The sequence below is a fragment of the Electrona antarctica genome (genome assembly GCF_951216825.1).
Source record: "Electrona antarctica genome assembly, chromosome: 14".
Lineage (NCBI taxonomy): Eukaryota > Metazoa > Chordata > Actinopteri > Myctophiformes > Myctophidae > Electrona > Electrona antarctica.
This window is the reverse complement of record NC_136795.1, coordinates 5,438,772-5,465,199: the sequence shown is the minus strand read 5'-3', so window position 1 is coordinate 5,465,199 and position 26,428 is coordinate 5,438,772. Positions and strand designations below refer to the sequence as shown.

General features: G+C 44.7%; 2 protein-coding genes across 2 annotated transcripts; one reads left to right on the top strand and one right to left on the bottom strand.

Moving 5' to 3' along the window:
- The first annotated feature begins 354 nt into the window (after window positions 1-354).
- LOC306937639 (GTPase IMAP family member 8) lies at window positions 355-14,817 on the top strand. Its single transcript, XM_079521523.1, has 7 exons — window positions 355-398; window positions 2,007-2,586; window positions 5,869-5,972; window positions 9,256-9,387; window positions 12,084-12,409; window positions 13,184-13,484; window positions 14,704-14,817. Exons 1-7 carry the CDS (start codon window positions 368-370, stop codon window positions 14,775-14,777), a joined length of 1,548 nt encoding a protein of 515 aa, XP_079377649.1. The 5' UTR covers window positions 355-367; the 3' UTR covers window positions 14,778-14,817.
- Window positions 14,818-22,753: 7,936 nt separating this feature from the next.
- On the bottom strand, window positions 22,754-26,293 carry LOC306937640 (cyclic AMP-dependent transcription factor ATF-4-like). The gene is made up of 3 exons (XM_079521524.1): window positions 26,052-26,293; window positions 24,711-25,229; window positions 22,754-24,348 (listed from the first exon to the last, which is right to left on the bottom strand). Exons 2-3 carry the CDS (start codon window positions 25,120-25,122, stop codon window positions 23,300-23,302), a joined length of 1,461 nt encoding a protein of 486 aa, XP_079377650.1. The 5' UTR covers window positions 25,123-25,229; window positions 26,052-26,293; the 3' UTR covers window positions 22,754-23,299.
- Between the last annotated feature and the right edge of the window lie 135 nt (window positions 26,294-26,428).

The following is a 26,428-nucleotide window of genomic DNA, read 5'->3' as shown; positions in this document are numbered from 1 at the left end:
TGTGTGGGAGGGGTGGGGGGTATTGTGGGACAGGAGGGGCAGAAGACAGAGGGGGAAGAAGACAGAGAGAGAGAGAGACACGCTGTGTGTGGTGGTGGTGGTGGTGATGTGGGAGGGGTAGATAATGGGATGGAGAGGGTGAGTGGCATAGGAGGTACAGTGTAGGAGAGACACAGGGAGAGAGAGAGCACCAGCCTTTCACACACACACACACACACACACACACACTGCCTGGAGTCACTGCCTCCTAGGCAGCCCCATTCTCTAGTCTGAACAAGGAAACACGAAAAAGAAAAGCACTGTGGATCCCAGAAGGAGACGGAGGAGGGGGGGCGAGGAGGGGGAGACCAGAGGTTCTACACACAAGATGGCTGCTTTGTCCTCTGCTTCTGAGTCTGGTGAGTGGCTTTTTTGTTTATCTTTACCACTGTTGTATGCAATGCATGCCTGTGAACAACGCAGGTCCTCAACCCTCCTCATCCTATTGCTCCTTTCGCACGTGTAACATCCGGCATTAAGCACTTGACGTTGAGGCCATTTAACTTTTCATCCCACATCCATCCACACAGTCCATGGAACTGTTGCTGGAGTCCACTTCCTGGGTTTAGCAGCTCACATGGATGGTCACAACACTACAGAGACACTGACACAAAAAGCCTTTATACATGTATTTTTTCGATTCTTGTTTGCCAGTCTCTCACTCCTCAAATTACATACTCAGTTTTCGTGCCATGCAAAATATGTGTTCTTTTGACATCCGCTCACAGCACGTCATATTCTGTCATCATGCTATCCTCTGGAGGGAGATCTCTCTCACCTGTTTTTGGATGACAGGGCAGGTTATGTAAAGGGCAGAGGAGGCCAGACAAATGGAGGTGATGGAAGGAAGGACTGAAATAAAATAAAGTATGCATGAGAAAAGTAGCAAGGAAACAGATCAATGTGAAAGTTATTGTCCCAAACATTGCCATCTGTGTCCTAAAATGCTTATTGTGTCATATCCAAAACCTTTAGAGAAAGAGTAGAGAGTAGAAATATATGATTGATATCTCTAAATCACTATGAATTATTATGTCTCCGACTCCAAGATTATCCTGACTAGATAAAGAACTTTTTGAAAATGCATGTGATTTATAAACATTGACTTTTTTGTTTGTTTTTGACTTAAAGCTGAGGTTACGTCATGGCCCACAGACATATTGCCATGTCAATTAATTACACGGGGAACATTGAAGCTTGTGAACAGATTATTCCTTTATGAAAAAAGTGTCTGCACTGCATCACTGGAGCAGTTTTGGGATTCATTGCCTTTGCTGGAGGGTCCTTGTGGTATTGTTGTTGTGAAACATAGATGATGTAATCACTTCTGATCACTAGCTTGCAGGCACGTAATGTCTCCACCCTCCTGTCAGTGCAGTAGATATTAATTATAGTCCAACGAACCACCTAACGAAACCATAACAAGGGGAAGCATTCAATCACGTGCATTGTTTTCAGTGGTGGAAAGCAACTAAGTATTTGCTTAAAGCCTTTAAGCAAATACTTTGTAAAGTAAACGTACTGGAAATTGGAAACACTCTAGTACAAATACCTCAACATTTCCACACAACAGCTCTAAGGTATGTTAATGACATAGTAAAATGTTGAAAATGAGTGGAATGCCCCTTTAAGTTAAAGGAGGCAAATATTGTACTTTTACTCCACTACATTTATTTGAAAAAACTTTAGTTACTTGTTGTTAGTTATTTTTATTGCAAAACACTTAATTGAGCCCTGTATACATTGCCAAATTGGCCAAAACCTCACAATGCATCGCGATAAAACTTGAAATGGCACATTCTGCACAGTGAGTAGTATGCTCTACTTTAGGTATATTTTCACGCCAATAACTTTTTGAATTCCGGACTTTTACTTGTAATGGACTATAGTTCTACAATGCAGCATTGATACTCTAAGTAACAAACGTGAGTACTTTTTCCAACCACTGAATGCTTGTCCAACAACAGGGGAACACGGGGTCGTCCGTCACCCGCCCGAGCGCAGACTTCTGCTGCTCGGGGGCCCACGTGCCGGGAAGACCTCCACGGCTAACACCATCCTGGGGGACGAGGTCTTTGAGCCGGGAACGGAGACCACTCACAGCAACGTGGGCCAGACGGAGATCTACGGCAAACGGGTGACTGTGGTCGACACGCCGCCTTGGACTATCCCCAGCGGCGGCGGCGAGCCAGAGAATGACCGCAACAACACGGACGAGAACGATAACAACGCCGCGGCCGACGACCCCCCCCAGCAGCAGCCGCCGCCGCCACAGAGCCTTGACAGCGAGGGGCCTTGCATGGGAGCCATCCTCTGCCCTCCGGGACCCCACGCCCTGCTGTTGGTGGTGTCGGTCAGCCAGCCCTTCACGGAGGTACAGAAAAGGGCAGCGGAGGACCAGCTGGCGGCCCTGGGCGGAGGCACCTGGAGATACTCCATGGTGCTTTTCACTGGAGTGGACACGCTGCCCACGGGGACCTTCATCGAGGAGCACATATCCAACATGGGGGAGGCCCTGCAGTGGTTGGTGGAGAGGTGTGGAAGCAGGTATGACGGTGATGTGTTTAGAACCTTTTTGAGGCAGCCCCCTCCTATGCCCAGCTTTGTGTGTTTGTGTGTGTACCCCATAGCGATGCTTTGATTGGCTGAGCAATGAGTGTACTGTATATATATACTCCATAGCAATGCTTTGATTGGCTGAGCAATGAGTGTATATACCCCATAGCAATGCTTTGATTGGCTGAGCAATGAGTGTATATATACCCCATAGCGATGATTTGATTGGCTGAGCAATGTGTGTAGCCCATAGCAATTTAGCAGCCACATTGGCTGAGCACGGAATGTGATGTAATGATGATAAGAGCGCCCCTCACTTCACATGAGTGTGATTCTTTATAGGTACATTATAAATGTAAATATATTATAGAATAAAAACAAAGTCTGCCACTTAGTTTGACAGTACGGCTGCAAGTTTGGGCTTGATCCTCCTTACTTTGTTTTCATTTATTTTATTTTATTTTGATTTTTTCCCCAAATTTTTTATCCCATGATTTTGTAACCCATTTTTCACCCCTGTGTCAATTATCTAATGTGATCCTGGGCTCTACACACCCTCCGCCAACCTGGGGAGAGCAACGGACTTGAACTCATGCTTCCTTCATGCATGAGTGTCCAATTTGCTCCTTTACACCTGACAGGGGGGAGTTTCCCTGGTTGGACGTAGCGCATGGAAGGAACGCGTTATTCCAACCAGTTCCTTTCCCCTCCATCAGGCCGGGGCGGCTGGCCAGGGGGAGGCAGTTTAGAGACCAGGATTACTGCATGTTTTTTGTGAGGGTACCCCTACCCTTGATTTTCATTCTAACCACTGTGTTTTTCATTTCCAAAGATATGGTTTTATGTCCCGATTTTGTGACTGAATAAGTTTAACATCTGTGTTTTCAGGCCGAGCGTGGCCAGCTATCCTCCATAATTTCCCATCACTAGTATTGTTTTGATAATAATAATAATAAATGTCCCTTTCATTGTCTCTCCTTGTTTCCGGAATAAATACGTTTATAATAATAATACATAACATTTCCCATCAGTGCAGCTACATGTGTTTTGACTTTGAGACACTTTCATTTTCAGAATTAATCCGTTTATAGTGAAACACAACATTTTTCCCATCAGTGCAGTTGTGTTTTGAGACAGACAATTTCACATTCCAACTCTCCTTTAATGGGGCACCGGGTCCCATGAAGGGCTCAGGAGGTATTAGATGCATAAGTGTACAGTATGCTATAATAATTACGTATTCATTCTGCCCAGTGGCTTTGGGGCAGAGCCCCCCTGTAAAGTTCTGATCCTATAAATCGCCCCCCTATATGCTGGTTATATATTAGACCTGATCTCTCTGTCAGACTGTTCCGAATAACTACAAATGTAACAGTATAGCCTACAGGCGGGTGCCCCTCACCCCCCACACTGCATGTAGTATACCTTAGTAAGAAAATTATGTTTTGAGTACCGTCCAGTAGGCAATATTAAAGTGTGGAATCTGGTTCACTCAGTGCAACAACAAAAAAAACAGCCTCTTAATTCCTGTGCAAATCCAGCCAACGTTGTGCTAACACTGCTATGATGAATAATGTGTGTGCTCCAGTTAGCCTGGGTCTGTCTACCTTTCATCAGTGGTGGAAAGTAACTAAGTCCATATATACTTAAGTACTGTACTTAAGTACAAGTTTGAGTTGTTTTTTTTTTACTTTACTTGAGCGTCTCCAATTTCCAGTACTTTTACTTCTACTCTACTACATCTCAGAGGCAAATATTGTACTTTTACTGCGCTACAATTATTTGAAAACTTTAGTTACTACATACTAAATAAAGGTTTCAAATAATTGTGGACTTTGTGGATTATTGCAAAACATGCATTAACCACTTCAGCCCTATATACATTTCGTCCATTTGAAAACAGCCGATCTACAAGCTCACAATGCGTCGCATCGCGACGCATTGTGAGCTTGTAGAACTGCTGTTTTCAAAATATTGTTATATTCATTTGAAAACAAACACAACTAGAAAAAGTGCCCTTCTGGGCACAGGTCTCCACCAGGAGGATAGGACTGTGTGAGATGTTTGGCAAATTGTTTAGGATTAATATAAACATGTTTTTGAGGCATTTTGTTCCAAAAATGTGTTTTGCAAAAATCAACCTGTTGGTGGCGCTATAACAGGCCAATGTGAAAAGGGTGGGATATATTCCTCAGCCTAGTAAGAAAATGTGTGAAAGATTTCACGTAAATTGCATGCTGCGTTCCTGATTTGAGGCTTTTGTTCAAAACGGGGCAATCTTGCAAACTGTGAAAGCTAATTATAGGCAATTAGGATGGAATATGAAATATCGGACAGATCCGACTTGAGCACATGACCATAGAGATAGTGTGTAACGATTTGTGATATTTTTGGACAGAATCTGGAGGAGTAATATCAAAAAATGTGTTTTACAAAAGTCGGCCTCCTGGTGGCGCTATAAAAGGCAGATGCGGAAAATGCAGGTCAACGGTTTGTCCTTGGCCTCTAGGGAGTGTGCATGCAACGTTTCACGCAGATCGGTGCAGTTTTAGGTAAAACATGTGAAAAGCTGCCTCATGGTGGCGCTATAACAGGCCGTTCTGGAAAATGTGGGGCAGAGGTTCATCGTTGGCATCCAGGGAGCGTGTGTGCAAAGTTTGGCATCGACCGGGTTAACGGTGCCGGAGATTAGCTGGTAACGGACGGACGGAAGGACACACGGACACACGGACACACGGACGGACACACACACACACGGACGGAGTGCAAAACATACTCTCTCCCCATGCCTTCGGCCTGGTGGAGACAATGAGTACTTTTACTTTTAGTACTTTTAAGTACATTTTGATGCCAATACCTTTTGTACTTTGTACTCAAATCCGGACTTGTACTTGCAACAGAGTAGTGCTAATGCTGCAATATTGATACTTTTGCGTAAAGTAGAAACTTTGATAACTTTTTCCACCGCTGCCGCCTTTCATCACTAATCGCTATATCCTTCTGTCCCGTTACGTGCAGGTACCATGCCTTTGATATTCTTCTGTCCCATTACGTGCAGGTACCATGCCTTTGATAACGTCCTTCTGTCCCATTACGTGCAGGTACCATGCCTTTGATAACGTCCTTCTGTCCCATTACGTGCAGGTACCATGCCTTTGATAACGTCCTTCTGTCCCATTACGTGCAGGTACCATGCCTTTGATATTCTTCTGTCCCATTACGTGCAGGTACCATGCCTTTGATAACTTTATTCTTCTGTCCCATTACGTGCAGGTACCATGCCTTTGATAACGCCAGCAAGGAGACGGGCGGAGAGGACAGCACGCAGGTGCCAGAGCTTATGGAGAAGGTGGAGGAGCTGATAACTGACAACCAAGGTTTGGCTCATGATAATATATTGACCCATTTAGACCTGAGGTCACCTTATAGCTTTTAACCACTTTGACCATTATTTGAAACTTTAGCTGTTGAAAAATAGCAGATCTACAAGCTCGTAGCTGCAGCACCGAGTGCCGCGCTACGAGCTTGTACATATTGCTATTTTTTTTCGTGAAAATGTGGTGCAAATCTTTGAATACATGTTCTTTCACAGCGGAAGTTTTTAACTCAAATATTTGCTTCTGGGAGGTCACTGGAACAACATATTTTCAGATGGGGGTCGGTGGCCAATTACATATAATCTTTGGGGTCCTTGACATGAAGTAGTTTGAGAACCACAGACATAGAAAAGGGGTTTTCAGAAAACAGTTTTTTTCTTCTTTTTTTGTAACTGATTTAGAAGAAGACATTTTGTAGAATCTGGTCTCAATGAATGAATTAATAATCCTAATCCTATTTATAGTATTCTGTATGTTTGTAGAATATTTTTACCGTACATATACAGTGTGCATATTATATACACACACATATGTACATAACAGGGAGAAAAAAACTCTATATGTACACTTGTGTTAGGTTACTAGGTTGTTTCAAACATCTCTGTTTTTATTCTTCTTCTCTATTCAATTACATTTTATTATAGTGCCAAATCACAAGCTTCCGTCTCGTCGTTCATGTAATCCCAGACCAGACTGACTCAATAATGTTGATACCAGGGTTGAGGGTTCTGTGGAAGCCGGACCATCTGTTGCAGCATCCCTTGTTCTTCTTTTCGTTGAAGGCAGTTCTATATGGACCTCGCTGTGTGTTTGAGGTTATTGTCATTGGCATGCTGAATGCTGAATGATGGTATTGCCAGATAGATGGTGGCAGGCTGGCTGCTATCGGGCCTGGGCACCGGTCTGATCTATCGGAAGATTTCGAGGGGAGCAGTCGAAAGTGTCGAAGGTGCTCCCAAGCTCTCCCACCGTGGTAAACGAACTGTGCTGAGCGACGGGGAACCTGTATGTGGCTATAGCTGAGCTTAATCGTAAGCTGGACTTTCTGAAAGACTCAATGCCCTCGACCGGAGAATGGAAATCAGCTTGGAACGTCTGACCGCAATACAGGGAATTTTACTGCGGGCGAAATTTGGAGGAGAGGATGATTAAAAAATCCTTTTCTCGCCATAATCTGACTGAATCGGCTTCATGGAGAAGACAGTTGACACAGTCAACTGAGGGTGCTTTTCGGGCTGGGAACCAAGGCCGAGGCCAAGGCCGTCTGCACAGCTTGCTGTGTTATTCCTCTCACTATCTGGACTTTGAGACAACCCTAGGACCCAAATCCGGGAGGGCTGCTCAGGATACGCTTATCATGACACTTCACACACACTCCTACACCACACGCCGCCTTCACCCGCCCCTCCCCCTGCTGCCCCGGCTGTGCTTCCACTTTTTTCCTACGCGCACGCAGCCCCTCCATCCAGAAGGGTGGCGTGTGGGTAGTGTTTTTGCCCAGACCTACCACCTGCCCTGCCCCCCACCCAAGTACAGTCTGTGCCTGCACGATACAATGACAATTGTAATGTGATGTGATGTATGCCCCCTCCCTCCCCCCCGTCCCTCTCTGTCAACACCCCAGTCCCCCAACTCTGCCTCCCTCCCCCACCGCCTCCTCCCCTTTCATTCTTTTTTTCTGCAAGGAGGAAACTAGTGGCGGCGAACTGCAGCGGCTCAGTGCACTCTCTGTACATCCTTCATTTCATTGTCTAAGTATTTTTATACTCTGTACAGTATTTTTATACTCTGTACAGTGACACTACATTGAATCTAATCTAATCTAAAAATAAGAATCGGCCTGTATTTCTCAGCTTTGAGGACGCCACTCTTTCCGACCCTAATCTCCAAAAAACGTTCGCAGAAATGCTGCCCCAAACGCGCAATGAAACTCCGCAATGCTTCAGTGTTGCCTGCAGACACTCATCCTTGTACTGTGCCTCAACACTTGTTAGCAAAATCACGACACAAACTGCCAAATATTTCAAATATGGGGCATGTACTCTTAAATGACCATAACTTGCTAAATTTTCAACCGATTTTCTAACGGTTTGGTTTGTTATAAACGTCAGAGACGTCCGCATACTTATATGCTTTTATACGACGTTCATATAAAAAAAATAAAGTAAGCAGATAAGCGTCCTGAATCATAGCCACGTTGACAACGTTTGTAATAAACCAACCCGTTTGTAAATCCGTCAAGATTTGAGCGAGTTATGACTGTTTCTGTTTGAGCTGCCATTGAACATACTGTACTGTAGCCCCGAAGTAAGATGGCTGCCGGGTGAACGACGTCAGAAACTCCGCCTTGAGCCATCTAGAGTTTATATATATCTATGATGATTTACAACAATGACCACCACTGTGTTTCCAGTCCTCAACCCTCCATGTGTCTTTGTGCTTCTGCAGAAGAGCATTGATTGAAAACCCACCTTTTCAGACTCCACCATGGCCCATAGCACTTACCCTACCCCCTTAGACAGCACTTTTTAGACTTAGATAGCATTTGATACAGACTTATAGCATGTTATGTAGACAGCACAATAATTGCATTGTATGTAGTCATAGCACTTCATAGTATATATGTACAGCATAGTATAGTATATATGTATAGTTTATATGTACAGTGTCATTATATAGATATGTTCTAGCTACGTTCTTAGCTTACGCATGTTTCTTGATAAATGCTTTTTATATATGTGATGTATTCCCATGCTTTTGTTCTTGCTAAATGTAAGTCGCTCTGGATTAAGAGCGTCTGCTAAATGCCTAAATTGTAAATTGTAAATTGATTGATTGATTGATTGATTTGAAAAATAAATGTTATTAACCCATTTAGACCTGAGCACGATTCTACAAATGTCTTCTAAATCCAAATGGATCTGAAAAACCCCATGTTTCTATGTCAGTCGTTCTCAAACATTTTCACGTCATGGACCCCCAAAAATATATGTAATTGGCATCTGAAAAAATGTCGCTCCAGGGACCCCACCAGAAACAAAGATTCGAGTTAAAAACGTTCACTGTGAAAGAATATTTATTCAAAGATTTGCGTCACATTTTCACGATTTAAAAAAAATAGCGGACCTACAAGCTCGTAGCGCGGCACTCGGTGCCGCGCTATGAGCTTGTAGATCTGCTATTTTTCAATAGCTAGTATAAAGTATAACATAATGCTTAAAAAAACCCACCAAAAAGGGGTTCCCATCGAGAATGCTGTAACGTTTTTTCCGCCCCACACCAGGGTGGTACTTTGAGGTGAACGAGCTGATCCTGTTGGAGGAGGAGCAGGCCAGGAAGGCTCTTGAGGAGGAACGCCTGAGGATGGAGGAGCACGTCAGACAGAGGGAGCAGATGATCGGAGGACCTCCCAGAGGTGAGGAGGAGGAGGAGGAGGAGGAGGAGGAGCGGCAAGCCAAGCCAGGGTTGTTTTTGGCAGCAAAATTTAGATTTTTGGTTTACTAGTCGTAGTCTTTTGAATAGTTTTCATTTAGTTTTAGTCATATTTTACTAGTCACCCGGAATGATTTAGTGTTAGTTCTAGTTGTAGTCGACTAAAATGTCTTTTGGCGGGCCTTGATGCCGTCGTAATGACCGATTCTACACTTGTTAGCTTACTAGAATTTCGCGGGCCTTCGGTTGCCCCGCGTTGCGATACAGAAGTCCACAGATACAGAAGTGCACAGTGGCACGCGTTGTATGCAGCTGTTTTGTGTTGCAGCGCGCGTGTATAGTGTTGTTGTTCTTATCCATATATGCGCCTCGGTGCGTCCCGTTTGTTCCACGGCAGGTGTCGACGCAGTCGTTCGCGCAATTGTCTTATTATTGTAACTGTGTATGTAATTGCGGCTAGTAGCACACAAATTATTTTAGGAGCACGATGAAAAGTTATCAAATAATGTGTTTGAGGGCCCTCCTATATACAGCTTTAGTCCCCACACGTCTCAATATGTGCCATTGACAATGAACAGAGAAATTAGGTCAAAATGCCGCTAAATATGACGTAAATGAAAATATATTATATATATATATATTTTTTTAATGTAATTTAAATACTTTACTTAGAAAAAAACCTGGCAACCCGCACCCCGCGGTCATTTGCCGCTAACCTGAGCGGTGCTCCCTAGCTTGCTGGAGGGGCTCACATCATCCCATGCACCGTCGAGAGGAAAAAGAAGGAAAGTAAATGCAGCCTTGAGCCTACCTACCAATGTGGTCTTGTGGAGCTTGATCACCTCCTCCTCCTCCTCCTTTCCCCAAATTGCCAATCCCAATAAATCCAAAAGTAGCCTAGTGTGAATACTTCCACAGCCTAATTACTAAAGGATAAACTATCAGTCTTCTCCAAAATCTGTCAATGTTTGTCAACTCAGCACGTGTTGACAACGCATTGTAAACAGAAGCCGTGTGTGTGTCACACCAAAAGTGGTGACCTATAGAATCCTGTACATAGAAGCATCACGCAATCGTCACCCCTACACAGCTGTCATTAATTAATGGTCTTGAGTTGATTGCCTATGCGTTCAAGTTATATAGGGTGAAAAGCGTGAAATGCACAGGCTAATCTTACATCGCTGCTGGCTGCCACTGCAGGCAAAATGCACATTTCCAAGAAAGTTTCAGGGCACACTACTTTGTCTAACAATGTGGATGATAGTTTGCTCACGTTACTGGAAAGCTGTGTCTTTCTCTATCCCTTTCTCTCTGTCTCCCTCCCTGTGTGGGTCACGTGGTGGGCTTTGAGCAAATGGGAGAGGGAATGTAGTGTTGCCAGGTCTGCGTATTGTAAGCGAGTGGTAGTGTGTGTAAGTAGCGTGTTGAATGGCATTTTTTCGGTGCTTGTTTTCATAGACGTGGCAACAAATTAGGCGGGGGTGTCGGTGCTTGTGGCGTGTTTGTGTTTATGATTGATATTGATATTGTTTGTGAGTGTGGACGGGAGCCGGCTTTAGTGGCAGTGCAATGACATTTTTTACGCGGGTGGTGTTGAGTGTGGGCGTGCGGCGCGACATGAGGAGATAGCCGTGGATCGACGCGGAGGGTAAGTCTGTGACGTGTTAGTGTGTTGTTGCAGTGTGTGTTGCTCCTGCTTGGGCTTCGGCACCCAGCGTGTCAGTGTCGTAGTAGCTGGTGACTTTGGGTATTGGGTTGCGTACATGTTTTCACTTGTATAATAGATAGATCGGCTATTTTCAGCATGCAACCAATATAGAAAAATGACTTATACTGGATCTCTCGTCCACTAGTCCCCTCCCATTTTAGTCTAGTTTTTATTTGTTGACAAAATTGTCAGTATAGTCTTAGTTTTAGTCATCATAGCTTAGTTTTCATTTAGTTTCCATTTAGTTTTCGTCAGTGGAAAAAGGTAGTCGGACATGTTTTGTCTTGACTTATAGTATATAGTCGACGGAATCAACACTGGCGGCAAGCAGCACTGTCTGCGTGTGTGCTGTGCATATTTATGCATATATAGCTGACCTATTCTGCTCATGGGAAAATGGGACACATAGCAGCAGGGGTGCTGTCTTCTTATCACCCCCCCCCACACACACACACACACACACACACACGCGCACACACACACACGCGCACACACACACCGCTCCCGAGTCCTCAGCCAAACCGGCTGAGGACTTGAAACCTTTACCAAGGGTGTCCTGAGCACTCCAGCACCCATTAAGTCAGCGGCCCTGCAGTCCGTCTACACTGTCCGCCTCTGCGTCTCCCTTTCTGTCCATGTCTCTCTCTCTCTCTCTCTCTCTCTCTCTCTCTCTCTCTCTCTCTCTCTCTCTCGGGAATGTCTTGTGCAGCATTGATCAAGAGTCACTGGTTTTGTCTCTTTTAGAGGAGGAGGGAAAAAATGGGATTCTTTACATTATTGTGAGTAGCATAGGGCCGATCCGATACTTTTCCGATACCGATACAGTATCGGGACATCTCTAGTGCATTATTCTTTTTGTTTTTTTGTAGACCTGTCCTGATGAATGTTTGAGTGTAAACGAAAGGTTAAATAAAGGCTTCGTTAAAGGTCTCTCTCTCTCTCTCCCCCCCGTCCCCGTCCCCGTCCCCCAGAGCTGAGGGTGTTGCTGCTGGGCTGGAAGGGCGTGGGCAAGAGCTCCGTGGGGAACTCCATGCTGGGCAGTCGCGCCTTCGAGGCGGGCCAGGAGACGGAGCTGTGCCTGCGGCGGCAGGCGCTGGTGTCGGGGCGGCGCGTCACCATCGTGGACACGCCGGGCTGGGACTGGTTCTCGGTGCGGCGGACGCCCAAGCGCGTGCGCCACGAGACGCAGCGCGGCGCGGCCCTCCTGCGCCCGGGGCCGCACATGCTCCTGCTCGTCCTGCCCGTGGTGTCGTCGCTCACCGCCCGGAAGCGGCGCACGCTGCAGGCTCACCTGGAGGTAAGGGGATGTGAACCCGTTTTAGAACCTGAGAACAGATTCTACGAATGCCTTCTAAATGCAGACAGTTTTCTGTCGTTCTCGAACATTTTCATGTCAAGGACCCCGAAAAATATATGTAATTGGCCGCCGACCCCCCATCTGAAAGTATGTTGTGCCAGGGACCCCTCCCCAGAAGCAAAGATATGAGTTTAAAACATTCGCTCTGAAAGAACATATATTCAAAGATTTGCACCACATTTTCACGATTTTAGTATAACATAATCATGCTTAAAACACCAAAAGGGGTTCCCTTCCGTTAATCGATTAATCGCCGTTAAGAAACCACCAGTGGTCCTTGAGGGGGTTCCAGGTGGTCCCCAAATAAATGATGGAGAGTTGGGTAACCAAATGGATCCAGGTAGATCCCCATCTGAAAATATGTTGAACCAGGGACCCCACCAGAAGCAAAGATTTGAGTTAAAAATGTTCGTTCTAAAAGAATATTCAAAGATTTGCATCACATTTTCTCGATTAAAAAAAAATAGCAGATCTACAAGCTCGTAGCGCGGCACCGAGTGCCACGCTACGAGCTTGTAGATCTGCTATGTTTCAATAGCTAAAGAATAACATAATGCTTTAAACACTAAAAGGGGTTCCCGTCTGGGTTAACCAACAAATGGTGGTCCCGTGGCTCAAATTCCGAATAAATAATGGAACTTGATATGAAAAAAAAAGGTTGAAAACCACTGAATTAATCTATAAAATCCCCATCCATCCCTACTTGCATTGGAGGCGCTGTTCGGCGAGAGGTCGTGCCTCCACACCATGGTGCTGTTCAGCTGCGGCGACTGGCTGGGCCACACGCCCATCGAGGAGCACATCCAGCGGGGCGGGCGGGAGCTGCACCGGCTGCTGGCGTACTGCGGGAACTACTACCACGTGATGGACAGCAAGGTGCCCGGCGGCAAGGACGGCAGCGGCGGCAGCGGCGGCATCCGCCAAGTCTCGGAGCTGCTGGACAAGATCGAGGAGATGATCCGGGAGAACGTGGAGAACGGCGACGAGGCCTTCCTCCCCGTGCAGGACGAATGGCGTAAGTTCCGTCGTCTTCACTTCTCTGCTCGTTTTGGGGGTTTTTTTACGATGGAGGTGTGCCGTCGCTTTATGCTTTCCCTAAAAGCAGGGGTTCCCAAATGTTTTCATGTCAAGGACCCCCAAAATGATACTCATTTAGCTCATTTACCCCCCCCCATTTGAAAATATATGCCAAGGACCCCCCATAAGAGAAGGTTTTTAAGGCTCTAGCAGTGATTTACAGTGACCCCCAGTTTGACATGCATTAGGCTACGGTCCCTCATTTAATGGCATTTCTATCTCCTGGACCCCAATTTATATTGTAAGATCAAAGTTAATTGAACTCTGAGAGTGTACAAATGGACCCGTTAGTACTCTCTGAGTTACATGCCCATAAGGGTCCATTTGGTTCCTAATTATCATATACTGTATGATACAACAGATCATAAACATCTCCACTTCATATTTTTCTTCTTTTTTGCCCCTCCTATGTCCAGCTTTTGGTGTGTGTGCACAAACTTTAAAACATTAAATCCTATTGACAATGAATGGGCAATGTTTAGTGTTCGTGTAAACACAAACATTGCGTAACTCATCTCATTCCGGCCGATTGGCCGGAATGAGATGCTGTATGATGATAAGATTGCCCCTCACTTCACGCAAGTGTGATTTTTTTATGATGTAGTAGTTGGAGGAAGTGCAATATCTAGTATACTGTATGCTACAACAGATCATAAAAATCTCCACTTTATTCTTTGCTTTTCTTTGCTAATAATGCATAAAATACAAGCCAAATGCATAGTAAGGATTACCATTTAGATTATAATGTAATGTACGTGACAGATACTGTGCACCTGGCTTAAAGGAGCATTCAGTGATTTGGGTGATTTGGAAAACCACCCAGTCCGCCCCGGTAACAAAATGTGCACATGCACGCTCTACAGTGGGGGGAAGTGCAACAGGCCAACAGCATGTGCACCAAGGCCCGCCCCCACTCGATCATGATTGGAGGAAGGCCCCACTCATCCTGATTGGATGAAGGTTTTGCCACCCGCCACCAAAACTGAAACTAGGGTTTTTTGACCCCAGGGGCTCACTGGGGACAGGGAGGAACTCCTTATATGGTCAGCACACTCTATAGTAGGGAGGATTATCCAGAAAAAAAGAAAAAATAAGTGATATTTGAATTAAGTCAAATCACTGAATATACCTTTAATGTAATTGTGTGTGTTCAACAGTGGCTGAAGAGAGCTCTCAGTCCTCTGACAACACTGAACCAGAGGATGACTGTAGAGGATGCCAGCTCCAGTGATCCACTGAACCAGAGGATGACTGTAGAGGATGCCAGCTCCAGTGATCCACTGAACCAGAGGATGACTGTAGAGGATGCCAGCTCCAGTGATCCAGTGATCCACTGAACCAGAGGATGACTGTAGAGGATGCCAGCTCCAGTGATCCAGTGATCCACTGAACCAGAGGATGACTGTAGAGGATGCCAGCTCCAGTGATCCAGTGATCCACTGAACCAGAGGATGACTGTAGAGGATGCCAGCTCCAGTGATCCACTGAACCAGAGGATGACTGCAGAGGATGCCAGCTCCAGTGATCCACTGAACCAGAGGATGACTGTAGAGGATGCCAGCTCCAGTGATCCACTGAACCAGAGGATGACTGTAGAGGATGCCAGCTCCAGTGATCCACTGAACCAGAGGATGACTGTAGAGGATGCCAGCTCCAGTGATCCACTGAACCAGAGGATGACTGTAGAGGATGCCAGCTCCAGTGATCCAGTGATCCACTGAACCAGAGGATGACTGCAGAGGATGCCAGCTCCAGTGATCCACTGAACCAGAGGATGACTGTAGAGGATGCCAGCTCCAGTGATCCAGTGATCCACTGAACCAGAGGATGACTGCAGAGGATGCCAGCTCCAGTGATCCACTGAACCAGAGGATGACTGTAGAGGATGCCAGCTCCAGTGATCCCACGGCGCTATGAAGGGAAAGGCATTTACACCCTTGCCTTGAGACTTCACTACTAGAAACTACAAACATTACCTCACAGAATGAAACCTCATCTAGATACAGCCCTCTCCCTCAACTCAACGTCCGAAGGATTTCCAAGGAAACTTCAGATGGAACCGGCAACTGAGACGTTTTGGAACCGTGGTCCTGTGATGATGAGGGCTCTGGTGATTTGGAAAGGAAGTCCCACGTTTGGATTCAGATTATCCTCTGATGTGGTTTGTGTTTGGATGTGATGTGATGACTGGTGTGTGTGTGTGTGTGTGTGTGTGTGTGTGTGTGTGTGTGTGTGTGTGTGTGTGTGTGTCGTGTCGTGAGGGCAAACGCTGCCCACATACCATGAGTTCCATGTTAGATATTTGGGTTCTGCTACCACAGGGTCTAGGACTGTGTCACAGACAATGACTGCTGCTAAAGACACCCGCTTCAACGCCTCAGAATAAGACATTGGATGCATTCAGAGTCATTGTAATTCCACGTTCCGAGAGGACTATTAAATGGTAAATGGTGCATTTATATAGCGCCTTTTTCCAAGGCGCTTTACATAGATTGTGCATTACATTCACCCATTCATTCATACACCGATTGCGGCGGAAGCCATGCAAGGTACCAACCAGCACATCGGGAGCAATTTGGGGTTCAGTGTCTTGCCCAAGGACACTTCGACATGTAGACAGGAGGAGCCGGGATTCGAACCGCCGACCCATGGATCATTGGACGACCTGCTCTACCTCTTGAGCCACAGTCGCCCCTATTAAGCTGGTGTGCTTTTTATTTGTGTGTGTGTGTGTGTGTGTGTGTGTGTGTGTGTGTGTGTGTGTGTGTGTGTGTGTGTGTGTGTGTGTGTGTGTGTGTGTGTGTGTGTGTGTGTGTGTGTGTGTGTGTGTGTGTGTGTGTGTGTGTGTGTACAGTGAGCGTGACGCCGCTGCAATGTTGTTTGCGGCGGAATGATGCGAAGCATCGCTTTTGTTTTCACTTTGTATTATCTACTGATGAGGGCGAAGAGGACAACTTCATCACGGACAGTCATCACTCAGCAGTGGGGGCATGTGTCATATCCACAGACGGAGACGGGTGACGTTAGTTCACAGAGACTGTACGAGTCAGAGCTCCTCCAGGCTTTGAGAAAAACATTTGAGAAAAACATTCAAAGAGCCTATCGGTGATCTGCAGCTACTCAGTTAGGGGTAGATACTGAAAAAACTGAAAGTCGGATGATTCAAAGTCCTTAATATAATAGTCACATACTGAGGAGGTGTTTGTTTTAACCTCTTCTTGAAGGCATGAACACTGCTAGATGTAATGTCTCCATGGGAAGGCTGTTCCATATTGTTATAGGAGAGTGGACTCAGTGGAGAAAGCTTCATGTCAAGGCATTTGGTGTTTGACTTGGGGGTTTCATGTTGACTCTGTAGTGCTTTTAATTTAAGGTAGTGTTGTTGTTCCCTCGTTCAACTGGGGTATGGGGTGATAAAATGCTTAAGCAAAAGCAACCTTGGGAAATAACAGCTGACACTGTAAACCCATCCAACAGAAACAGAATATCTGCAACATAAGAAACAGTCATCTGGATTTGAGGTGAATAAGTGTGTCCTTTGTGCACACCAGAGCTATTATTATTTATGTTTACCATGTGAAAAGAATATAATTCTTGAATCAGCAGACATTCGGCATCTGGTAATAATATTATGATCTCTCCTCCTGTTATATATTCTCTCTGTGGGTGATATTAAGCCGAAGTGTATAAAGCCTGAAATTAAGATTTATTTTCATGGTCGTTTTAGTAGCCCTGCTCTGCGAATTGAGATGAAATCCCAGCCCTTTGGGGGCTGATTCTGGCATATTTACTGAATTACTTCATTAGTGCAAACTGCAGACGTGAGTAGCTCATTAACAGAAACCTTTTCAACTACCTCTAGGGTTTGCTTTGACCGCAAGATGGTCAATGTTTGTCCTCCTGGGTACGTATTTCATGGACTCTGCTGTGCCACATCAGATCAATCTCCCCCAAGTGAATTTAACTGAATCATTTTTTAAATAGTAATTATTCAATCATTTTGATCCGTGTCAGGCACGCTGTGAAGAACAGCATATCCTGTGCACACAGCAAGGTAAACTTTATTGTCCACAAGGGACATTTGTCTTGGGCTTTCACCCCAGCTACAGCCACACATAAAACATCAATGACAAACAAAAATACATTACAGAGGAAGACACAACATTACACAATTGCACACATGATGTGGATAATCTAGCCTCACACAGTTACTGCTGTTTCAGAGCCTCGTTCAACATCTTAGTTGGTACAAACGATTTTTTTAATCTTCCACTTTGGTTCTTTGTATCTTCTCCCAGAGGGCAGAAGTACAAACTCGCCATTTAAAACATGGGTAACATCACTGACAATTTTTTGAGCTTGTTTTAATGTAGCCTGCTCATAAATAGACTGCAGAGAGGGGAGTTGTCTTACCCCTATGATCTTCCCTGCAGTCTGCACCAATCTGAACAATTTGGACCTAAACAAGGTCCTCAGTGTTTAATTTCACTCAGAGTGTACAAGCAGACCTGTAAATCAGTGTTTTTGAAGCGGTTCCAGGTGGTCCTAAGGTAACTGATGGAGAGTTGGTAACCAAATGGACCCTTATAGTTCTTTAAATCTTGATAGCGTAAAATGAAACCAAATGGACCCGCGTACAGGTCCATTTGGTTTCGTTTTACGCTCTCAAGAGTTAAATTATTGTCAAACATCTGCATTACTTATTGCAATTCTTTCACCATAGGAAATGCTGCATTCATGGTCTGGAAAGGGCAGTTGAGAGGCTAAATCTTTGAGAGGCTAAATCTCATCAAATGGTGGTCCGTACGGGCTCAAATGCCCTATAGATAATGGGCCTTGAAATGAAAAGGAAACCACTGCTGTAAACGAACACTCAGGATTTTACATCCCTCTCTCCATATTGCTATAGCTCGGTCTGGTTCTGCATCGCTCTGCTTTCTGGCCATGCACGTGTGTGTGTGCGTGCGTGCGTGCGTGCGTGCGTGCATGCATGTGTTAGTCAATAAGGAAGATTCAGCAACATGACTCAGCATCAGAGAGAAGGAACTGTGGGTAAAGCCTCGCACGGGGGTGTGTAGCATCAGTGGCGTGCACAGACATTTAGAGGGGCAGGTGCTCAAGTGAAAAAAGGGCACCTTGTGCAGCGCGTGGAACCGGCCGGTTGCCTTAATAGTGTGAGATTTATAGATTTTGGGGCATAAATAATATATTAGAAGCTTTTTTCTTTATCAAGAATTGATCAATGTCACCATGGTCCACATACTGTACACTGTATGTATGTACTGTGTGTTTTTTTAAAGGGCACATTGCTGTCCAGAGGGCAAGGGCAGGTGGTGCTCTAGCACCCCCTAGTGTCTATCTGTGCACGCCACTGTGTAGCATCGCATCCTTCAACACATCCAGTGGTCCTGTGTAGTGCTACAGAAACACTAGATACATTTTGAGGGCTTGTTTGGGCTAAGGAGGGCTTGCTTACAAGCATACTTGATTACCTGCTGTTAGGATATATTTCAAATATCGACATCATTGGCACATCTGCTCCTGACATGTAGAAAGAAAAGAGAGAGAGAGAGAGAGAGAGAGAAACTCAGCTCCCAGAGGCCTGTTTAGACTTGAGAGTGCATGTACGTAAACGAGTGCCTAATAAAGCTTTTGGTAAACTACTAACATCACTCCCTGTTTAGAACCTTGCCGAAGCAAGCCACCATGAGTTCATGGTGTGGCTTTATTATATCACCTCTACCTTTACAACTGTGCTATAAAATAAAAAATAAACTACCGGTATCCATGAAAGAAAACGGAAAGTAGCCTAGTGTGGAACAAGACAATTCAAGCCCATGTACTGTTATAAAGGTTGGTATTATAGTATAGAAATGAATGTACTGTGTGACCAGTAGCACTGCCATGTGTTAAAGGAGAGGAAAAAACACATTTTCTACAAAAAGAGGCAACAAAAACAAAGTGATATAAAAGAAGCCACTGCTTCCTCGATGCTTTCCTGCCACAATGCTTCATCTAGTGATGTAGTCTACCACGGCACTTAGTATAGAAAGCATGCCTTCAAGAGTGTGTTGGTGTGTGAGGATATATTTCAAATATTTATTTGGAGTCTTGAGTTAACTTAAAAAATTCCGCTCCACTTGTGAATACATACATTGTATATAAAGCGATGGATATTTACAGTGTAAGATGATTATCATCATCATTGTTATATTGTACCATCAAAACAATTTTCACTGTGTAACGTCCACCAGTTTACTTTAGCCAAAGTGAAGTTACTTGCTGTGTGTGATCCTATATGTGGTGCTCGCATCATTAGTGCAACAAACTTTGTTTCATCCAGACAATAAAATATATGGATATGTTGTTAATGCTATTTCTGTTGTTTATGGTTTTGCTTTTTGCTTGTTTTTCGTTTAGTTGTACCTTATTTTAAATAAGGTTCCAAAGCTAAGGCTTACAAAAAATGCCTAGTTAGTACATTGCATGTTGCATAATCCTCCCCGGCCTCAGTTTCCTGTCGCTCTACTATATTCTATCAAAATAAGTCAAAACTGCAGCAATTATGACCAGAGGACAATCTAGAATGAGTTGTTTTACAAATTCACCACAAGGGGGCACTATATGCTCACTTAACGCTTACATTTGTAAATCCTAGAGATGCATGCACACACTTGTACTAATGTGCCTGGCTCTTATCTAAACTGAGCCCACATAGCCTTGGAGTGAATCTGAATAGCTCAAGTGGTAAAAGAAACACTGGATTCTACAACAATGGGGCAAGGACGTTGTTTTGTAAACTCTAAAGTGAGTTTGCGGCTTGCGCTCCATTTAAGATGGTGTAAATCTTCATGGTTATGAACAGTATACATTGTAATAAGTAAGTAATAAGTACTAAGGTATTAAGTTACATAATATTTTTTTAAACAAATACAATAATATAGTGTTCTTTGTTCTCACCTTTTATCAATATATTTAGAATGTATAAAAGTAAGAAGTAAAATATTCTATACGTAGTTTACAACATAGATTTATAGATAGTCAAAAACATAATAGGATTAGAATTACATCCCATTTCAAATGGTGTTACCCTTGGATGACAAATTCAAGGGTAATTATTTTCAAAGAGCAGTACTAATGTCTTTTGTAGCTCTGCAGCATTCTTGTTTTGGCCCATCACATCCACAAGTAGATTTTTCCACAGCTGCCTGGTCAAAATCCTGAGCCATATAACAGTGTGTACCTTTAGGGCTACTCGTACTTTTAAAGCACATTTAAAGAGTTACTTTTGACGTCTAGTGATGCCTATGTCAGCACTCTCTCTCTCTCTCCCTTTCCTGCATTCCCATTCTCTTCCTGTCCTGAATACATGTGCATTTCATCTCACAAACAAACAGGCAATTCAATTTCCCTACTGTCAGAATGAGAGAATAGTACTGCCGTAGCAGACAACCCGCAGCACTCCAGGTTCAAACAGAATCCTTATAGGTGCAAGGCTCGAAGATATAAGTAGAGATGAAGAATGCCAGCACTCATTGTATGTCCTTTTACATGATTTTATTTACCTCCGAGACTGAAAAACGGACGCGTTTCGGCCTGTATGGCCTTCCTCAGCGTTTTTTCAGTCTCAGAGGTAAATAAAATCATGTAAAAATGAGTGCTGGCATTCTTCATCTCTACCTACTGTCAGAATGAAAAGAAGGCCAAAAGAGGCCAACATTAGCAGCATGCACGTATAGCGTAAAGCGTATCCGTATGCTGCGGTTTTCATCCTAAAATGGACTTGGTTTGGATAGGAAGTGGTGTGTGTAGTTTCACATGACTGTCATTTGATGCAACACTCGTGTGTGGGCAGCACGCTGCTGGTCAGGCTGGCCCGATTACCCTCACCTAGTTTGCCCTCTAAAAGAGTCTCCACACAAACGACACACTAGGTTCAACAGTTCCATTGTAATGCATCACGGGACTGGAGATCCGGGGCCATTCTGTGCTGCATTCTGAGCAAATTAACTACCCATTTTGACCTGAAGATCAGATTCTAAAAATGTCTTCTACATCCTGACAGTTTTCTGAAAAAGCTATGTTTCTATGTCAGTGGTTCTTCGATTTTTCAAAAATAGCAGACCTACAAGCTCGTAGATGAGCTTGTAGATCTGCTATTTTTCAATAGCTAAAGCATAACATAATGCTAACACCAAAAGGGGTTCCCGCACACAATGGGTTAAGCTCTATTTTATACTTTTCACATTTTTGAAAAACAGGGATGCCACGTTGAAAGTGAATAATGACCCAAAACCTGAAAGGTTAAAAAAAAAACTTGTCATCTCAGTTCCACTTTGAGCCATTAGTGAATTCCCGATATGGGCCAAACTACCTACACATTCTCAGGGACATGCACACATTGCACACATAGACATCAAAGGGGACTTCAGCCCCTGCACTTTTACCCATCTGTAAAACAACTGCTCTCTCCAGAGAGCAGACCATGAATGCAGCATTTCCTAATATGGTGAAAGATTTCCATGCCATGCTGGAAGCACCATTCAGCAGAATTCCTTTTTTTCCCCAAAGTCTCCTGAATTTGAACGCAGCATTTTGCGTTTGTTTAGAAATCCAGGTCGTACACCGGCATCTCCACTAGCTAAAGAGTGCTGGGTCGCGCCTGAAATTAAATAGCTGATCTACAAGCTCTCGCGTTGAGAGCTTGTACATCTATTTGTCTAAACATCCTCTTACGGGATGTCAGCCCCTGCCTCTGCACATTCTAAATAGTCCTAGATTTCAACACAGTACACAAATACGAAGTACTGCACTTTCTTTACCTTTTTTCTTTTTTTTTTAGACGGGAGCAATCTTGTGTATCTATGTGGACACACACATGCTGTATATGCACATTGCTCAAGTGACTGAAAAGTTGAAACAGTAGAATTTGGTTCAATATCTGGGTTCACGACCACAATATTAACGATGTTAATAATATAATGCATATATATAATATACCAAGCAGAACAAACATTTTTTCTCTCCAATACCACACCCCTAAAATTATACTGCTGCTCCTACCACTCGTCAGTTGATCCTGAACATAAGCATCTTATTTGCCAAAATGTGTATTGGATCCCAGTCCTATTTGAGTGTGTGTGTTCATAAATTAGTTCATTTATGTATTACACAATTTCTATCATAATAACGACTGACAAGAAATAATCTGTGTTTAAGATTTAAGCTTTATTAGAGATCAAGACATTAATGATAATGACCAGATATCATACTCAATACACAAGTACATCTTCAAAATGTACAAGACAATCTACTATTAAAGTACAATCTTCTACATGAATTAAATACAAAGTTACCAAGGTCCAAGGTTGTAATAAACGGATACATACAGTACTATACAAGTACAGATACTGAGTGGAAAATACTTGTAGGTTTTCATACTGGAAAAACTACTCTAAACAAGTACACAAAAAAAACAGCATATTTTCTAAAATACCCATACAGTATAGACTTATACTTATCTTGAGAAGGAAAAGTCAAATAACTTTGCTGGGTTTTGGTTTTGGGGCATCTCAATAGACATGCATCACAATATAAGAATACACACTGAATCCTATTGTGTAATTATTATTTCGGTGAGCACCATTTCAACCCTCTTTCTCATCATTCCACACACACTTTTTTTTTTGGTACCACCCACCCACCCAACAGGTCCAACAGTCTCACCTCTTTGTTCTCTGCATGGCCTGACCGCTAGAGGTCAGCGCACAGGCCTTTCTTTATCCTCGTCACGCGAACCTCATCCATCAACTCTTTGAGGTACTGTATTTCCCTGGCCATGGATTCAGCCTTCTCCGTTAGTTCAATGTTCTTCTTCTCCAACTCGCCGTACTCTACACTCAGCATTGTGTGTTCCACCCTCTTCTTCTGCCGGTATCTAGTGGCCGCCGTCTTATTTTGCTCCATCTTTTTTAATTTCTTTTCCTTGACAGGCCTATGAGGAGCCACCCTTTCTTCTTTCATCGCCGCACCCCTGGGGCACTTGACTCTGACACTTGAGGTGCTGGGAGAGGGCGGACTAAGTCTGGATTTGGGGTCGGGGTAGGGCCTGCTTCTATGGGATTTCATTGGGCCAGGGTCTAGGGGGGGAGAGGAGTAGACAACCTCCGGTCTAGTGGTCACAGTGGTAGTCATGGTGGTGGTGGAGATGCCAGTCTCACTTTTAGGGGCTAGCACAAGGACAATTCGGGTGGGGGTCAGCGACAGGACGATCCTGGGGACCTGGGGGATTATGGTGGCGACGATGGGCTTCACTTCACAACACTCCGCGACGTCCACCTCACTCCCCAGGTCGAGAGTGTATGTGGGGGAGGGAGGCAAGTGGACGGGGGAGGGAGACGTCGAAGAGGAAGGAGCAGGGGACACGGGCTCAGATTTGATTTCCAGCTCCTCCTGGGCCTCTGGGACGATGTACAGAGGGGAGGAATCTTCCCCCCGTCCGTCCAGAAGGGACACAGAGTCCACTGTCGAGAGGACAGAGAGACACGTGGGAGGAGTCTCACTGGCAGGAGTCTGAGGAGGACTTGGCACAGAGGGTGTGGCGAGGTCCGCAGGCGCAGCAGCTGCGAGGGCGGGGAGGGGCAGGGAGTCGAGGTCCATGGGACAGTCGAGGGACTCGAGGAGGCCTTCGGGAGAGCTGGGAGAGTCGTCATGTGGACTGCAGGGACCAATGAGCGTGTCCAGGTCAAACTCACTCAGGTCCATCCTCTCTGTCATCCAGTCCAGGTCACAGAATGCAGCCTCTGTGGAATGGAAGCAATAATATGATCAGTCGAGTTTCCAATTAAGTTGAATTGCGCCTTTAATGTACCTTTCTAGTTTGTCCTACTTCATTTGTGTACATTTATGATGCATCTTTATGTGAAAATCCAATAAAAAGATTGAAAAAAAATACCGTTTCCAATTAAGTTAAGTTATGTTTCCAATTAATTAAGTTACTAAGTTACTTTGCAATTAAGTGGAAATATGCACTTTAGTGTTAATTACAAAGCTAACCTTTGTGTGGTTTCATTAGGGTATTGGCATTCATGACTAAATGTGAGACTGATTTCAGTGATTTGTGATTGTCAAGTATGTTCACGTTTTTATTTTCTTTTTTAATCACCTTTGTCGTTATCATCATCCATGCCGGCAGCCTGGGAGGTGCGCCCCAGCTGGTCGGGATGGCCCAGCCATGCGAAGGACAGCATGTCCGACTCGGGTCCCACCTTGTCGTCGTCCCCGTGGAGGAGGAGGAGTGGGGTCGGCGGCGAGGGAGAAGGGGAGTAGAAGGGAGGAGGAGACGAGGAGGAGGAGGAAGGAGGTGTCAACGAGGAAGAGGAGAGGGACGAGGCGGGCGAAGAAGCAGAGGCAGAGGAGGCTCCACCTCTGGGGCGTGGCCCTTCGTCTTCCTGTTCAGGGTGGAGGAGAAGGAGCGAGCCCATGGGGTCAGCCATGGGACAGGAAGATGGAGGCCCATAAAGAAGGGCCTCCATGTCGTCCAGGCCAAACCGTGAGCTTTTCATCGTCGTGGTCATAGTGGCTGTTGTCGGTCACGAGCGGGGCGTGATGAGACACCGCGGGGAACGTGTCGGACTCTTTTGTGCTGTCGCCTACAGCAGGTTTCAGGGTTTCCACGAAGGACCTATATGTGTGTGGGATATAAAAGCAGTACAGAGAGGATTATGAGATTAATCTCGTATTAGGGTGTAACAACACTGTTTTAGAGATGTTAATACATTCAGTACAAGGTGTGTGATTTGTGTAAATAATAACACAAAGTGTGTGTGTGAGGATTTAAGTTGTATTTCCCTCCAGGCACTTGTCATGTTTGAGCACAACACCGCCCCCCCATCCATCCCTGCATTACACCTGCTTTACACAATGTGCTGTAACCCCGCCTCGAGTCTTGTGACTCTTACGTCAATGGCCTGTCTGTTTCCATAGCAACTGGGCTGGGGGGGAAAGTCCCACTACGCCCCCCCTCCCCTCTCCATCCCATAATAACAACAACTGTCAACTTGGGTCATTTTTGTTCTGCTCCTCAAACACGCCTACTACTACACAAAGCCGCCATTTTGACCAAAATGTGGAAGCGAACCATTTTCTAACTGCCACGTTGGCACCTAAAATAATAATGAAAGAAATGAGAAGTTCATTATAGCGTCTAGACAATGTAACATGTAGAACACCACGTGTTCATCAATGTCATTAGAGTCGAGTAGCCTAACATTAAATAATATATCCGCCTATTTATTAAGCCTAAAACAACAATATGTCGCTACTCACAAGCCAACGATCATCATAAAAACACCGAAATTAATCGTTTATTAATATGAAAAGGTGACTTTGGAGCTCGACATTCGCCGTGTTCTATCTTCAGTGGGCCCTCTAGTCTGGATGCAATGCATAATGGATGTTATGGAGGAGAACAAAATAAACTTATAAAATGTGTATGTATACTCACGTCATTTTGATAAAGAGAGAGTAAAGCTCAGTGCACTGGTTGGATGCACTGGGTTGGTTGGGCGGCTGGGACGCGGCACACGTTTACACTGCCATTTCTGCGATCAGCTCTTTAATGTGGTGGTAGTAGAAGATATACTCCGTGTTGTAAAATCCTCGGGATGGAAAATGGCGTTGAGTTCTGCTGCGTTGCAATTAAAGGAGGACTCGAACGACGCTCGTGTGTCCTTCCGCACGCACACAACCTCACCGCCCGGCGTGTATACGTAACGTATATCACTCCGCCATGTGACCGTTTGCGAAAGTAGTCACGGTCGTCTCTGCGTTTATTGCAGCATCATGGTGACATGCACGAAATTCGATGGTTGTGTAACGATG